This window comes from Amblyomma maculatum, chromosome 4 (assembly GCF_055883805.1).
Source record: "Amblyomma maculatum isolate TAMU_Amacu chromosome 4, ASM5588380v1, whole genome shotgun sequence".
Classification (NCBI taxonomy): Eukaryota; Metazoa; Arthropoda; class Arachnida; order Ixodida; family Ixodidae; genus Amblyomma; species Amblyomma maculatum.
Window position 1 is genome coordinate 135,240,439 of NC_139347.1, and position 17,845 is coordinate 135,258,283.

General features: G+C 43.9%; 2 protein-coding genes across 5 annotated transcripts in view; one reads left to right on the forward strand and one right to left on the reverse strand.

Moving 5' to 3' along the window:
* Positions 1-14,556, reverse strand: part of pps (protein partner of snf) — a 127,733-nt gene extending 113,177 nt beyond the window's left edge. For all 3 annotated transcript variants that reach the window (XM_084602535.1, XM_084602534.1, XM_084602536.1), the window contains exon 1: positions 14,146-14,556. The gene's annotated coding sequence lies outside the window, so the exon portion shown is untranslated. The remainder of the gene's footprint in view (positions 1-14,145) is intronic.
* A 148-nt stretch (positions 14,557-14,704) lies between these two features.
* Positions 14,705-17,845, forward strand: part of TRAM (translocating chain-associated membrane protein 1) — a 32,605-nt gene continuing 29,464 nt past the window's right edge. The window contains exons 1-3 of one of the 2 annotated variants that reach the window (XM_084602538.1): positions 14,705-14,927; positions 15,509-15,563; positions 16,551-16,669. In XM_084602538.1, coding sequence (XP_084458664.1) covers positions 14,802-14,927; positions 15,509-15,563; positions 16,551-16,669 — 300 coding nt within the window. In that variant the 5' untranslated portion in view covers positions 14,705-14,801. The remainder of the gene's footprint in view (positions 14,928-15,508; positions 15,564-16,550; positions 16,670-17,845) is intronic. The other variant, XR_014706769.1, reaches the window with a different exon arrangement.

Sequence of the window (17,845 nt, forward strand, 5' to 3'; positions counted from 1 at the left end):
TTTGGTTTGGTGGTATTCAGTATGCCAAGATATGGTACACTGTTGATACAGCTGCAGCCACCACATGAAGTTCATGGTCCGCACCCCCCGCCACCTCTCACTCTTTCCCAACCTGGTGAACCTGGATTTTACAAAAGGCTGTTCCATGCAAACAGCTAAAAAGTACAGTAGAACCCCGCAATAGTAAACTCTGATATAGTAAAAACTCGGATATACTCTGATATAGTAAAGTCAACCTGAAGTCCCAGTTCACTTTCCATTAATGACTGTATATTTTCCCCCTTTATAATAAAGACATATTTGATAAAAAACGGTTATAGTAAAGAGCGGCTGGCCGCGGCAACAACTTCCCACGTAATGACGCTGCACACGTGCTACCTAGAATTGTGAGACAATTTTTTTTGTTCGAAAAAAAAAAAAAAAAAAAAGAAAACAGTTCTTTTAAATGGCTTTGCCACTCAGCTTAACAGCACTCAGGAAAAGCCAACTTTACGTAAGCCTTGGAGCCGTGAGGGAAAGTATGCAGCGCATAGGAAAAGAAAAAAGTAAAGCTGCCTACAAGCATGGAAAGAAGACGGTGCGATCCGTTCAGAAAGTAAAGGAGAGTAAAAGTGCAGCAATAATTAGGGAAGGGAAGAAACAACCACCAAACATTCACAGCACTGTGCGGCACGAGGCAGAACTGGCAACAACTAGAGGCATGGCATGTGCGGTTTTGCAGCACTTGACTACCGCGTGCATTTCTCATCTATTGCCTTCTTACAGGCAGAAACAACAGATGACACTGTGTTCATGCAAAGTTTTGCATGAACAAAGTTTTCACATGAAATCAAACTCACTTGTATTCTTAGCCACGTTGCCCTCATGCTTCAGAAGTACTTCCACAAAATGTAAACAAAACATTTTTATGGGACAAAGAGAAATAAGAGAGAGATGTAAAAGTATACGAGTTTTTTTCGTTAGGCAACAAAATGTGTTCAGTAAGTAGCCATTTAGTTACCAAACGGCATCTTCAGGACCATGTTATCCCCAACCACTGATATAGTAAAGACCCTGTTATAGTAAAGATATTTGCCGGTCCCAATGACTTTACTATAAAGAGGTTCTAGTGTATAAGAAATGATCGAGCACTCCCAAAAGGCATTAATTCTCTCATGGTAACATTTTGTGTGCTGCTCAAATGCACTATTTGTTTCTCTCTTCATTTTTCGTTATTGCAACTCCTGCTGACACAGACAACATAACATGACTTGGGCCAGATGTTTTGACTGTCTTTAGCATTATGGAAACTGATATGGATAGGGATGACATTAATATCTCTATTGCCTCAACCAAGGTGTTTCATTTCCTGCATGTTGAATGCAGGACACTAGAAGAACCCAACAGAAATGTGCACATGGCATGACAGAATGCAGAAAATGAAACATCTGGTTGGGGCACTGAACATTTTGTTCTCATCCTTGTTCATATTACGCGACAATAATACATGGGCCTCAATAGCCGCTGGCTCTTTTTTTGTGTGTGCTTTCATGCTTCCCAGTGCAAAGTGGCCGAGTCTATGAATCTGATCATTTTTTAGTATTGCATGAATGGCTGTGAAGAAAACTGTCTGCAGCCTGTGTCACAAAGAAAGCCACATCCCGCTGACTGAATGCTGATATGTAGCAGCAGTTCAGTTCGCGGGAAGTAAACAGTGGTACTGAAGTCAATTACGAGATGCCATCAAGTTTATCGAAAATTCCCAAATGTATCGTGGTGCACCACACTATATTAAAGATTATGATGATTCTAATAAAAAGCCTGTAGCTATTAAAATGATGTCCAATTTAAATTTCCCTCACCATCCCTATGCAAGAAAGCAGACCTTAATCATAGCACTTTTTCTGAATATTTTTTCTCTGAGATAACTTATCAAACGACTTGCATTAGGGACAGTTCCGGTCAAGAACCAGTGTCCATGTTAACGAGGCATGACTACCCATGCATGCTGCCCCTCCTCCTGTGGCCATTCTACTTCATTTTCAATGCCTATCTACTGTTCATGTCTGCCAAGCACTCCTTCCCAAAATGAAACTCAGGGTCATCAACAGAATAGGCATTTTGATATCCTATTTATTTTTTTTTTTTCTGAGTAAATTATGCCCCACCTGGTAAACAGAGTGCATCCATTCACTGCTCGTATGAATGGCCCATCAATTCAGGAGATTGCCCTGCCACTGAAAAGCACTCCCCAGAGTGAGAGGAAGTAATTTACCCAATGACAAGTACTCTCTTAGGAAGGTACCAAAGGCAAATATGCACTGCACAAGTCGATACTCAATGGTGACAAAGTCATAGCACTCAGTCAACTTGCTAGTCATGCCGGCACTCTGTTTGCCTATGCTTCGAACATTGCAACTTCTGTGCAGTTCCCACTCAAAGAGAAGAAGATGGCAAAGATCAATTGAACTCATACTTTGGAAAGTTTATTTAGCTATTAACCCCATGTGGTACCTTCACAGAACTCCCCATCTCGCATATTGAGAAGTTTCGTTAGCTATTAGCCATTTGTGGTCCCTTCACAGAACTCCCCGGGTGCGTCATTAGCAAGTGGCTTTTCCTGTTCTGCAATTTTACGGAGAAAAACCGTTCAAACTGCCACATTCATTTTCGTCGCGTCAGTTACTGTTGAATAAAGAGGACGGTTCCCTAAATACTGAACAACCTGCACCACTGAACTTGCACCAAAGAAGCAGGCTGTAAAAAATCTGAACAGTGCCCCCTGGAGCACCTTTCCCCATTACAGTAACATCCTCGCATAAGTCAACTATGTTAACTGATATTGATTTATGGGGTTTAATGCTCCAAAGCGACTCAGGCTACGTACAAGAGGTGCCGTAGCAGAGGTCCCCAGAAATTTCGACCACCTGTGGTTCGTTAATGTGCATTGATATCATGCAGCACACGGGCGCCTTGCTTTTCGCCTCCATCAAAAAACGGCCGCTGCAGCAAGTTAACCATGTTACTCTGGTGGAAACATTACATCATTACCATTAGTAGCCTTACTACACCTGTGCCTAGCTAAGACCTCTCCTAACTAAGCTAAGGCAAAGGCCTCTCCGTCATGTAACTTCGAATGTAGCTATTTTGAAAGCGATGGGAGTAAAAGCATGGTACAAGTAGTGAAACATGACAGGGTGTCAAGGCATGTGCTCCAATTCTCAGCACCACAAGCTGTACTTTTACGCAGCTGCATTGTGTCCCTCATAAAGTATAAAAGAACAATGATTTTCAGCATCATTTTTACACATCCCCATAATGCTGAACTTGAAAATGGTGCCCCAGCATCTACACTTATCTGACAATAGCAACTAAGCTATAAAGAAAATATACTAGGCTATCAGGACGTCTTGTTGATTCATGTGAGAGCACCAATGGATATAGTAGGAAATGGCCATTACCATCGCGTGTCTTGACATGACGAACACTGTCTAACACAATTACTGCTCTACTGTTTTTTAACCCTCCTGAAACGAGACGCTTCCATGACTGCAGATAAAGCTACTTGTTCTCATGTTGACAATGAAAATTATGTTAGCTGAACTATTTCCAAAATTCATTCATTTGCCATGATGAACAGAGGATTTTAAAAATAAAACAAGCCTTAACAAATACCCATAACAATTACTGCAAAAGTTGAATATACATCAAAGTTTTTTTACAGAGATTGCCCCCAACCCCTGTATTATGTAACAGTCATTGACGGAAAAACTCTGTCTTTCAAGAATGCGAGGAACTCGCCACGGTGGTACAGTGGTTAAGATGACCGACTACTGTGCCCAGATTCGATTCTGATTGCCGGCGGTTGCCTTTTGATGGAAGCGGAACGGAGTGGCGTCCGTGTGCTGGGCGATGTCAGTGCACATTAAAGAACCCCGGGTGGTTGAAATTTTTGCAGTCCTTCACTATGGCATCTCTCATAACCCGAGTCACTTTGGGACGTTAAACCTTACAAACTAATCAACGAAGAATGTGTGGCTGAAGCAGACAGCCTCTATCATCCCTACATTTCTTGACAGCACAGTGATGTGTCAGGGCATACATGTTTGCAATAACTTGCTTCGCGTGCCTGGACATCTTCGCAGTGCGGATACGATAAAAAAAACCCGCTCTGAAGAGGCAGTCGAGGTTGCTGCATTGCGCAGCATGGAGGGCACCCGCTGGCAGGGTTGCGGGGCAGGGAAAAAGCGACATGAACGAAAACGGCAAACAAAACATACAAATTCACCGAATCGATCTTTTCTCCCTAAAATAAGTGCTTTTTATGGAGTTGATGGCAAATGCAAGATGTATTAAGCTTGCAGACAAAGCAACTATTATTTCCTCTCGTCAAGAGCAGGCACTATTTTTCCCGCGGATGCGGGGAGCGCTAACAAGACCTCTAGCTTAGGCAGTGTTGAACTTGATGTATGAAACGGAGTATAGTCAAGTCACATTTGGTTTGGTTTGATTGTAATTGGAGACCGCAATGGAAACCATTTTTAGGTTCTTGAGTTCATTCATAATAGACACAACACAAAGCAAAGGCTGCCGCAGCATGACCAAGTGAATATATATCATCTTACTCAGAGAAATAGAACATTCTATTCCCATTGGGCGATGAGCGAACAAGGCATCGCCATACCACCATTGGTGTTGGAGGACCTGCGAGAGCGAGCGACATGCTTTGGCAACAAAGGATCCAAGCAATGCGACTGGTGATCATCAGGGAACCAGGATTCTCCAGAGAGGAACCGTGGGAATGGCAAACTTTTAAAAGGGGCGAGGAGGCCCAATTTAGGCTATTTGGTGATCATCAGGGAACCAGGATTCTTCAGAGAGGTACCGGGGGAATGGCAAACTTTTAAAAGGGGCGAGGAGGCCCAATTTTGGCTATTGTGTTTTACTTGCACAATCACACCATATAAAATAAATTACCCTTCCAAATGACATTCTGGTTTAGTTTGGTTTATGGGGTTTAAAGTCAATCACAAAGCAACTCAGGTTATGAGAGATACCGTAGTGGAGGGCTCCGGAAAATATCGACCACCTGGAATTCTTTAACGTGCACTGACACGCATAGCACATGGGTGCCTTGCTTTTAGCCTCCATCGAAAAGCAACAGCAGTAGGGCACCCTAATCACAGCACCACCGCGATGAGGCGTTAATGGCAATCTAGTAGAAATCAAGAAGAAAGGGGCATGACATGTAGCGCGAAAGGAGGATAACCGACGGTTGCTAAAAAATTGGATTCTTATTGAAGGAAAGTGTAGTCGGGGGCAGCAGAAAGTAAGATACGGCAGATAAGGTTAAAAAATTTTTCAGGGTCAAGTGGATGCAGCTAGCACATGACCAGGTTAATTGGAGGAATATGGGAGAGGCCTTCACTCTGCAGTGGGTATAGTCTAGCCATGATAATGATACGATAATGGTATTTCCAATGTTGTCTACTGGTCTTCCATAATAACATAAAATTTGATACGAAAAATGTATGCACAATACGACACTATTTTCTCCTATTTATCTTGTTCCTTTGCACTTCTGCTGCAAATAACAGACCTAAAACTGTCCTGACCAAATTGTGCATTTCTCATATTTTTTCCTTAAATATGCACTAAAGAGAATTTTGAGTGCATTTTTTAATTGCAGGAACTCAATCTACACGCTCCCAGCATTCTTGTAAACTTTGAAATATTGCCCTGTGTGGCGGTGCTTAATGTTAAAATCTGACAAAAAGTCCCGGCTCCGGTCCTTTTCCTTTTTTCTAACTCGTCGCAGAAATTAGGAAGAGTTACCCAACATGCGGAATCTGTTTCAGGCAATCGCGTGGTGGCTTGGCACTCTGCCATCAGCAGAGTAATATGTGGAGTGTGAACACAGTCTGCTTACATCAGACTTGTTTTGGTGACATGCCTTTGAACCACAAATTTGTAGGGGTTCTATCAAAATATTACATCAAAATATTATTTGCATCGCATCAAAAAGTGCTATGAATCAGAAGATTCTCATTCGCCACTGCGGAGTGATGAAGTTTAATTTGACGAAAGCAATGAGTGCAGGTGTATTTTTATTGCCGTCGACTTAATGACCGTGTTGACTGCAACTGTTTATTGATGGAAGCCCAGAAAACAAAATGAAATGAAACCGAAACTTTGTAGAATGTTTTTTAAAAAAGTCCTCCTTTATATGTGGGATGGCCTGTTTGGTACCTGTGAGAGCACGCTGGTGGATCACATGCAACGACAGTATGCATTACTCCAAATGTTTCAAGTATTAAAGCTGCATTATGCATAGCAAGACCTTGTTATTAACACGGTCAGTAGAAAATATCCGTCTAACTACTGTTCTGACACTTCAGCTTCTTTTTTCCCTACTGGACTAAAACTGCAAAATGACAGCTTGAACTTCGCATTAGTTTTGTCTATTCACTGAACACTTTATTTTTGCAACTAGCTGTTTTCTTATATCACACCACAGGATTTCTAAAAACATATCAAACGAAACATGCCGCATCCTATTAAATTAACCTCATTAATTCCTGTGGTTCTATTTGAAATCTACTGTTGTAGTGTGGAATGGGCAACCTAACATTCAAAAGTCTGGTGTTTGCATAGTGTCATGGTGGCAACTGTGCTTAGTAATATAGTATTTTTTTAGTTATGTAGATATAGCCATTAAGGAAAATTCCCTTAGACTTTTTCAAAAAAATATTTCGTTATGTAGATGATTTACATGGTAAATTTTCATGCACTTGACTTTGAACCATGGATATCAGACAACTGTTAGGGACCGGGCGCCCGTTGTATGGCGCCACCGTCGCCTTTGGTGGAACAGCGCCACCCGCGGCGGAGTGCCGAAACAGCGGAATGCCGAGGCAGCTGAGCGGCGCAGTCGTTTCCGTTCTGCGAGACGTTTTTGAGCCTGTCCCTACCCGTCGTTTTGCGGTGTGGCTTTGAGAGCTTTGAGCTGCCTTGAGTAATCGCAAGGAGTATTTATTGACCGGGAAATCTTGAAAAAGAAAAGGGCCGTTCTCGGTAGGGCGTGCGTGTTTTTTTTTGTTTTTTTTTGAAACCGCCCGGCGCATGGTATTTCTGTTATATACTCGAAAATGCCGCGCGCGTGATTTCACCATGCGCTAGGAACACCTTCATTAGGCACTTGTTAAGGCAATTTCGAAGACTGGAATTGCGCCTGCACTGCGCGTCCATCTTATATTAGGTCTAGTCGAAACCTGCCTGAAGATCAAATACCGCTGAGCCATGTAGCCGTGGCGCCGTAGTAGTGGTAGTTGTAATGGTCAGCGTTCATGTAAAATGAAAAAGATGCTGCACCTGTCTTTTTTGGTAATAGTTAGGCTCAAACGATTCAGAGTAGAATAATAGCAAATGACATTCCAGTTTCAACCTTGCAACGAGAACTGTAAAAGGAGAAAAATAAACAAGCAAGACAAAAGTAGGATCCTATTTATGGTTGCAATAGCAAACACACATATACTTCCAGGACATCCTGCACAATTACGCTCCAATAGCTCACTGAACCCGGCCTTGAGACTATCAAACTTAATCATAATATAAGCCAAATGAGTAATACCACCTCAGCATCATTTTTGCATATATGACAATGCTCTTGTTGAACACTTCGGAGCTGCTACGACTTAGAAAATATTATACTACACATGCCTTTCTCCCAACATGCTGCGCAGGTTGTGAAAAGAAAAAAAATTTAGATTTCCTGCTAGCGTTCTCTCAGCGCAGGAAGTTCAATGCGATCGACCGCACCTGCCTTGAACATCTGAAGGCAATAGTCTAATACTGTCAAACTGTTAAATACAATCGAAAAAAAAAACAACAACACACAGTGTGATGTATTGCAAGATAAGCCACCGACAACTAAGAGAGCGTTCTATTGTTAAATGAATCCCCTCTGATGGCTCGTTCGCTAAGGTGGTCTACTTTCTCAGCGTACCACGAACTTGCAGGGCCGGTACCTAGCTGACCTCGATACCTGATGAGTGTGAGGGGACATGACCATGTAGTTTTCTATTTGCACGTAAAGTTATCCGGATAACTGAAAGCCATTCCTTTTACAACCTTGTCACTGCAGCTTGCCAGACTGCCGCTAAATCTGTTTACATCGGCCATAGAAGCAATTTCTGAGAGGTAAAACGGTCGTCTTGCTACGCCACAATCAGGAAATCTCACGTTCACTAAAACGTCAATAAAAAACGCATGTATTTAGGCGGGCCAGGAAATGAGCGCTGCTAAGAAAATGCGTAAAGCCGTGTCAGGTGCAACGTGAATGCGAAAAAAAAAAACTGCTACACGGCCTTCGAAATTAAAAAAAAAATGCTATGTTTATGCTCGTTTCCACAAATTAAATTCTATTTTTTTTTCTTGTTCGACTTTTATATGAAGCCGATAGCAGATTTTGTGACCATGCGGTATTGAATGAGTGGTGAAATGAGTAATTTTATTAGGCGAAATGGACATGCCACAAACAAATGTTAACAAATTCTAAGAGTATCAACGCAGAGCTCTCAGCGCATTTTCATTGGTTGACAAACGAAAAGAGGAAAAGGGACACGATCACGGTAATGGGAATTGCTCATGTCTCCTATCTGCTCTTTCTGTTATGAGAAAAATGTAAATTATCTTTGACTATGTCAGCGAAAGTATCTGCACAAACATTGTCTCTGCCCATCACTGAAGATCGTAACGCAGCCCAAATGACGATGGTGGAGCTGCCTTTTCTTTCCCCGTGCTGGGGTTTTCTTGTACACAGGCGGGGAAATGCTAGCATTGTAACTACGCTGTTGGGTTACTTCGATTTCCAATTGTCAATAAAGTGACTACAGATGAAGGAGTGCGGCTTCGACTCCGAGACTCTCATGCTGTCACGCCTGGGGAACAGAAGGCACAGAGCATCCGGTAGAAGCGGAATTTAAAAAATTCGGCACTTTCCATGACCACACGGTAACCAAATACGTAGATTCGTGCCTTTGCCTTTCAAAGAACCATGCTTAGGTCACTCGCCACTCATGCTTCTGTGGAAACCCGTAGAAATGAATCGACTTAAAAACATCCGACGAGTTTGCGTAGCTACCAGTGGAGCCAACAACGCACCATGTTTCGACAGCCTTGTTTGGCCAGACTTCATTTCACTGGACATATTCACACAACTAGCCCAACTTTCTGCTCTCCTGAGGATATATTCATGCACAATGTCATCTAAACCTTTGGATTTCCAATTTCCACACAAAACAACGACAAACAGTACTCTCCAATGCGCTGGCAATTCCGGCGATTGAGCGATGCGCCGAGAGGCGGCGCCACCCGTTCAGCTGTCCGGTCCCTATTCAGGCAAAATAGAATGGGCTTGAAATTCACTACTGAAATTACCAAGGATGGTAGAATACTATTCTTGGACACATGTCTGAGTATTTGCTTCCTGGAGTAAAGAAGTTGAAATGCGCTTGTTGTGTCCCTACATTCACTGCTCAGCAACCCAGTTCCAATTAAGGTTGTTAAGTTATTGCATGTCCTTTCTGCTAACTGCAATGAAATGCAGTGAGGCCAAAATACTAGTGATCTAATATGTTAAGTGGTGAAGCTCCGTGTGAAGGCATGCCATTCTCGCAAGAAGATTGCTGAATTGCTAAAAATATTGGTTTTTAGCTTGGTCTTCTCTGCACAGCTTACAGTTGTCACAATTTTTAGCTCTTTTGTGGTTTATTATGGGCACATTTAGCAGAGAGTGACTGATGGCTGAAAGTTTTGCATAAGGTTGATGGTCTGAAGAGGCCACCGCACATACTGGCTGGCTTATACCATCCATCATAACTTAGTATACCATCCATCATATCTTAACTTAGTATAAAAATTTATTAATAAGATTAGTTGATTCTTTTCGCGGATGGAAACGAATAGAAACCAACGGTTTTGACCAAATAAAATATCCCAAACCACCTTACAAAACAAACATTTGAACTAAAACAAAGCCCATACCCCATACATCAGCATCCTCAACTGTGCATCTACTGCTTTTAACCGTTTGCGCTACTTCACGCGACACATCAAAATGTAGAGCTAGTGGCACCCCTCAGGTGCAATCCTAACTTTGCTTTGAGGACAACCAGGAGCTTGTTGGATGTTCTGTTCCATAAATCACTCTTTGCCAATGCCATCGGCAAGCTCCATTAACAGTGAGAATCTCTGTCAGTGTCACTGTTTATCTTCGTATAGCAACTAATTAAATTTTAAAGTGGAAATTATGTGTTGCAAAAACTCAACAGTATATCATTATACTAATTACCAAAAGATTGTTACCAGAAATAGCCAACTTGCCAACCTAAAATTTTTGCTGCTTTACAACTGCAAAAAGTAACCAATTTGGCTAAACATTGTCAACCCTGGCAACCCTGGATATGTGTCGTCTTTTGACTATTCTTTTGCTTGTCAATATATAGGAGTGAAAATAACTTTGGATTGTTCATTTCTTCACATAAAAATTCTCAAGACTTCTCGCCTTCATGTGGGGTGCAGAAGTTACAGCTTCGACTGCCCTACTCCCCGCGCCTCTCCCTCTACATCTGTCCTCTGCTCTGTCTGCGCTCTACCATGAACCAGGCACCTCTTCTTTGCCGGACAGGTTGGACATTTGGCATTGCGCTTTCACCTGAACTAGTCCGAAAAAAGCCTGACTACACTCCCCAATCATCTTGGCCACTGAGGACAAACAGACGATGACAACCACATAGTGAGAAAATGGATGAGGGCGTTTATGGTTTCGAAACAGCACAGGATCGTCTTCTCAGGATAAAGTGACTAGTACAGGCATTGCAGCAAAGTAAAGTTGAAAACTGTCACTTTCTTGTACCATGGCGAGTAACTTAAATGTTTGTGCCAGTCAGCGACTTTTTTTTTACTACATTTATGATTTTTTGGGCTCTTTTCTTCAGAGAAGGCCTGCAATGCATGAGCGCCAGCAACGCAATAAAGCGGCTTCAAGGCACCCGAACCCCTACAGATGCTTCCCACATTTCAGTACAGCTTTAACAAGAAAATTTTCACAATGCCGTGTTGATCACGAAGTTCACGAGCTTGAGCACCTCCCTTGAAGAGCACTTCCAAGAAAAGCTGGAAGAAGCATGCATTGCTTTCTTCAAAATCCAAGTCCAAGCATATTTATTTGTGTTTTCACTAATAGCTTGTAAAAATGTATGTTTGTTGCTCGGCCTTCTCTATCTGCACAACTTACAGTTGTTGCATTTTTTATTTTTCTGTGTGGTTCATGGTAGGTGCGTTTGGCAGAGAGTGGCTGACTGTAGCTTTGCTGCATTGCATCAAAGCTGAAAATCTGTTCATCAAAACTAGGTGGTGTTCAAAGCCTGGTTTGAAGTGGCTGAAAGAGTTTTGCCCTTGGCTGATGCTCTGAAAAATGCAACACATACCAGCTGGCTTGCACAATTCATGTCTGCAATATGCAGGAGTGCCAGCAACATAATAAAGCTGCTTCAAGGTATTTGGACCACTACAGATGCTTCCCCCATTTCAGTACAGCTTCAGTAGAGGTATCTTCACAATGCCGTGCAGATCACGAAGTCCATGAACTTGAGCCCGTCCCTTGGAGTGCACTTCGGACACCACGACAAGCTGGAAGGAGTATGCGTTGCTTTCTTCAAAATCCAAGTCTAAGCATATTTCTTTTTTTTTGTGTTTTCACTAACGACTTGTACCACTTAGGCCGAAAAAAAAAAAAAAAAAGGAAACTTCACGGCAAGTATAAATTTTTTCGTTTCGGCTCCAAGTGCCTCACCCACATCTTTACTCAGGTGCACACTAGGTTATTTTCTAGGCTAAACCTCAATGTGATTGTGAGCCAGTGGCAGCCAATCGTTACGGCAGGTTTTGGAAACACCTCAAAATGAGATCATGCAGTGAGAGAATGTACCAAGGATGCGTACATATTCAAGAACGAGCGGAAACTGAAATTGTGCCCACTTCCAGCCACTAGTAGACGTTTCAGATAGTCGTACCTAATTACTGTCCAGACTGAAACCTGGGATTTCAAAGTACTCTTCTTATTTTTCACAGATAGCCTGTTGGATAAAAAATGGAAATCTACCGCCAAAGCAGCTGAATTACGCGACTTGCATCCGTTTCTCGGCACAGTGTGATGTAAGCTTGACGCCATGTTTCTCGATTTAGCCGTCACCGTATAGAATACAGGAATATCTTTTGTGTCAGCGTCTGCTACAAAGACAACAAATAATACCAAAACAAAGTTTAGATCTCAAATTAGCTTCTTGGTGGTGAGCCGTGCATCAGTGGCAAGAATTTGTGCTTGGCAGCATGTGCAAAGCCACTGTTCATGTATGAACAATGCCCTATGGGGTGGTCTCCAAAGAGTTAAAAACACCGGTGAACACCTTGCACAGTGAGCAGTAAGCAGCAACCGCTGCCACCAGTCAGCGTCTGACAGCAAATCAAAAGCTATGCACCTGAGCAGGGCCTGCGACCATGATCAATGCAGTTAAGCAGGTGAAAATGTAGGCACTGAGGGTCAAAGGGGAATGAAGTATGAAACGCCAATTCTCTTTGTGACAGAATTAGTGCCACCATTTCGGAACTCAGCCAAACAGCTAAGTTAATGTAAATTAAATTAAAACTGTTTGGTAGATAAAGTTTCATTAGCAAAATAAAAGCTCAGCAGAATACTCATGTATTATATATACGCAACACCTACCAACTCTAACCCCTTGCCATCCAATTTTCTCAAAACAGGGTAGAATGTAATTTTTTATTTTTTTTCATGCACCGACACAACAAATATTTTTATCGCAAGACTAAGGACATTTGCAAGTTGGCAGTTACAATAAAACTGCTTCGCTTGATCCTGTTCTTTTTTTTTTTTTTTTGTAAAGTTTAGCCCCGATTTATGTGATTTGGCTCATCAATGGCCTCGTGTAAGCTCACCTTAGATGTTAAAACACACATTGCTTAAGAAACCAACCTGTTCCTTAAATTTCCTCAGCTTGCCTTCCCCTTAGAAAATGCAGACGAATGAGCGCGTGTGCATGAAACCAGACTTCGTTCATTGTATGCAGACAGGATTCATCGAATTCGCAAAGAAATTTGAGGTAGCGCTTAACAATAACAGTGAGTGAAGCTAAATTCAATGAGAGCGATGGGAAAATTTATAAGTGCTCGTACGAGTCCTGACATCCTCTGGATGTCTTGTGGGTGGCAACAGGCGCGCGCTATACCGCATGCAGACTGTAATTGAATATCAAAAGGGCTCTTTGGTGTCATGCCAACGTGTTTCTAATGCCTAATAATCCGCGTAGCCGATGGTTCCAACTCAAGCGTACAACGTCCCGACGCAACTGGCGACGGCAGTGTTGGGCTACGCTTTCCATCGGATCGCACCAACCACAACACGCGCTACTACCGCGCCTTCGGAAGCGTGTCAAGAAGGCGGCAATGCGTCCTAGTTGCTCGACAGGCCAGAAGCACAGCGCCGATCGCGCATCTGTGAAGTTCCCAAGGTCGAAAGCAAAAGTAGTCGCCAGTGCTGAAAGGGGTAGTCGGCTCCAATGCAACCGCGGCGGGGAGATTGCCTGCGCTAGCCAAGCGCGGTATGGAGACAGCACGAGCGCGTGCACAGCGATACGCAAGGCTGCAGAAAAGGCGGGCCTCCCGAGCAATCCGACCGAATCGATCGACCGAATCCCGCTAAAGATAAGACGTGACTTCGCAACCGGCAACCCCCAGTGCCTTCTCCTGGCCAGTGCTTCCTTACTTCTTGCAGCCTCAAGAGATAGGGATGGGAGCATCGCGAAACGGCGCCGAGGAACGTCGACGCTCTTCTCCAGCCTTACGCTACTGCGACACGGGCCAAGCAACGCACAAGCACGACGGTAGTAGAGCCCGAACGGCCTAACCGCCTAGCTGAGCCCGCCCAATGAGCGCATCAGGCTGTGTGGCGGAGGTGTTCTCTGGAGTTGCCGAAAGAGGCGCTAGGCCTAATCAAGCACGTTTGTAAACACAAACGAGCGAATCGGCACCACCAGCGGAAACGCACTGAAAGCAGTCGCGAAAAATGGCGATAAAAGCAAATGCGCTCACCTTGGTGGCGTCTAGCCGTTCACATCCTAGGGTTGCTTTCGCAGGCGTACTTCCGTCGGTCGGGCGCGACGCCCATGTTCTTTGCGGTGAAAAACTCCAGCCATGCAAGTCGGGCTTGTCCCCAGTACCACACGCACAGGCAGCGAGCCTTGTTGCGCCAAGCCCCTGAGGGCGCTGTGTGTGTTTATCGTGGCTCTTTTCTGATCGCACTGGTAGGCTGTGATATCAAGTTTTCTTTTTATTGCAGCCCAGGTATTTGGAGGCACTCCCGGGTTCGAACGTGCGGTTCCACACTCATCACCTCGCGCGTTTGCTAAAGCGCTTCGAATAATTCACGCTCCCCAGCTCCATTTATCGACAACGGCGTGACCACGAACCACAGTCACGCATCGCCGCCTATGATGCAATAGGGTCAGAAAGAAAGGCACGTCGCGCTAAATAATAATTTTTAAATCAAGCACCTCTTTTCAAAACCCACTAGCAAAAAGCTCAAATTTTATTATTTAATTTCTAACTTCTGCGGTCCTTGCAGTTTCGAATTCGCTGCGGTCCCCTTCCACGTGGCTTCCGGTTGGCAGTTTTCTTTCGGGCCGGCCGCTGTTTACACTTTCCTTTTAGCGTCGCGTCTCGGTAGCGGTGGCCAGCATATCGCAGCGATGGCGCTCAAACGTCGAACGGGTTCCAAGAACCCTCCGATCTTCAGCCATGAGTTCGTCATTCAAAATCATGCCGACATCGTGTCGTGCGTGGCTATGCTATTCGTTATGGGTCTTCTGTTCCAGGTGAGCTGTCCCGAATTTCTTCGGGTCTGTTCCATCGCCACAGTTCCGTGCTCACGACCCCGTGCTGTGGACTAAATTTTATTTCTTTCACCCGCCTGTGTCATTCTCATCGTCTTGATGCAGTAAATGTGCGCTTAGAGCTTGTTTTCCGATCGTCATAGGCAAAGTTTTTGCTCTGGCTGCCTGTGTACATACACGACATAGCGGTTAGCAGTAGCCAGTGGTGAGAGGAGTAGTGAGAATACCATGTTTGACAAAGTCGAGATCGCATCTTTTCTCTAATTTGGTCGTGCTCTGTGTCGCAGCGATTCACTGTCACTGTCAGTTCCGGGACACAGTTTCGGAACGTTTACTTTCCTTAGCAGTGCAGGGTCGCGCAGTACATACATGGCCTCATTTACCTGCCGGCTGGTCCGGTTCGAACCCTGTTTTGCCGCTGCCGTTTATGGCTCCTGGCTTCCTTGACCGCCTTTATTTCGTTTCTCCAGTGCCAGGACTTTCTGCCGATTTTGCGATCGTGTCGTTGATGTCTCGTAGCTTCGGCTCGACGTACTACAGCTGACGACCGGTCTCCTTCGCAGGTGTCGGCACCATATGCTTCGGTCTTCATCGCCCTACATCACAACGTTACTGACGGTAAGTGCGTTTGCGGCCTTTAGTGACAGTAAGCGCATGGTCGCACTTCCCGCATCATTTAGTCGATCTTCGAGCGCCTGGCTTCGCGCGGGGCACGGCAGTCACCGGCCGGCAGTGAACACGTGTATGCATATGTTGCCTGTGGCTTCTCTCTCCCACCTGGGGGCTTTCCGATTGCTTATCGTCTCCCTTGCATTTGCAGTCGAGCGGAGCGCGGCCCCCTGGGCGCAGCTATGAAGTTTTATTGCGCATGTCAGCTTGCGCCATAATTTGCAGTGTGTAATTGCATGCAGTGTATACGTGCGTGCAACTTACTACATAGTACAGTTGCTCAGAAATGCAGACCTATGCTTTGAATTTACAGCCTTTCATATTTACTTCACTGGTAAATAATTGAGTCTGGATTGAATTTCATTAATAAAATTCATCTGTTAACCTCTTCAAGGGAAGAGGCAGTATTCAAAATAAGAGAAAAAATCCCTCCAGAATGAAGCCTTTGCTTTGTTTATCTGGACAGTAGATTTCTAAAGATAAACTTGCCTGTCTGTGTTTACCTCGATAGCCCTGAGAAAATAGCTCTCTGTGGTGTCCCTCATTCGTGCGTGCCTTTGGAATAATAAATTTGAAAGTAATTCTTGAAATATTCTCTGGCTGGTTTTCACATGTATCCTTGCAGTGTAAGGGGTGTTGTACTGTACATTGTTGGTCTATGGGGTTTAACATCCAAAAAGTGACTCAGGCTATGGATGACACTAATGTTGTACAATTTGCTCAGTGGGATATGAAAGCTTGTGTGATGAACAGAAGATTCCTTGCTTGAAAAGAAATAAATTTAAATGGAGTAAATTAGCCAGATTGAACTTGTTATCTACCTTTGCAGAGCTTTTTGTACTGATGCAAAGCTTGAACTGTGAGCTGCAGCCTTGCTTCACCACATGAACTGCGTTGGCTCTAGGAGGTCAAGTCATACTTTTGTACTCTGTCCAGGCCTGGAGACACAGGGGGTGGTGAACTACACGTATGGAGCCAAGGACCTCTGCCTCACCTTCTTCTACTTCCTCATTGCTATCGTCATGCACGCCATCATCCAGGAATACCTGCTCGATGTGAGTGTCACTACTGGAGTATTGTACCCGCAAAGCAAACTATGCTATGTAGGATCCACTCACACTCATGTCCACTTGCAACCACTCGTGTCATGTTGTCTTCTGTGTCATCATCCTTTGAACGCAACAGAAAATCCAGCGTCATTGTTGTGAGCAAAAAGTACTAGCATGGCGCTGACAGGTGGTAGCTGGCACCTGACATGGCCCAGCACTGGTTCTTATATTGTGTGTGCAACTCAACAAATCCACATGATATCAAGAAGTTGGGAGGAGCTGTCAACTCAGCTAACTCATTTGAGGTGGAATAAGAATCAACATTCCAGTACTCTTGGGTGGTGAGTCAGACACGCTAGTTCTAGGCCATGCAGGCACGCTCATACGGCTTGGTGTAAGTGGGTCTTTATATGTCGGGTGGTTGCCTACGACCTGTAGCTGGATAACACCGTAGCTTAGTAGCTTAATGCTACCACGTCATACTTTTAAGGGCGGAGCTTAAATATCCCCTATAATTTTTTCCACTTGTTTACCATGATTACACCGCCACTCTCTCGCTCGCATTCACAATTACAACTGCTCACTCACATTCTTACACATGTCTACTCGCACTCTCATATCTATGCTCATACTCACAATTACTCGCATTCATACGCACGTCCACTCACGCTCACAAATGTGAGTACATTGTATATTTTTGTTTGGGTAATTGGGATTCTGCACCTTCATCTGCAGAACAGAACTCTGCGAGTGCTAACAGAATGTATTCTGCTACTGACCTTGACAGTTCATTAGCAGCTTGAAATGTGTTCTTGCTGGAGGACGTGCAAGGTACTTCTGCTATTATACATAGTTACATACTGTGTGCTGTAAAAGTTTTCTCTCTCTTACTACATATATTCTGCGGTTGGGTTTTTCACGGTGAAATATTCACTCTTGCAGCGCTGAACTGATCCTACTCTGTTTACTAGTGCCATTCTTCTTCTGCAGTTAGGTGCTGGCTTTAATATGGCTGACATATTTGGGGCATGTTGGCCATCTCTCTGTTTTTGCTTTTATGTTCTTGTGTGTGCACAATTACTTTGTTGACTGAGTGCTGCCACCTTGGTTTCCTCTAGTACCTCAAGAAACTTTTCGTAAGCATTTGACATTTTTTTATCTTGCCTTTTTCTTTGCTTAGCA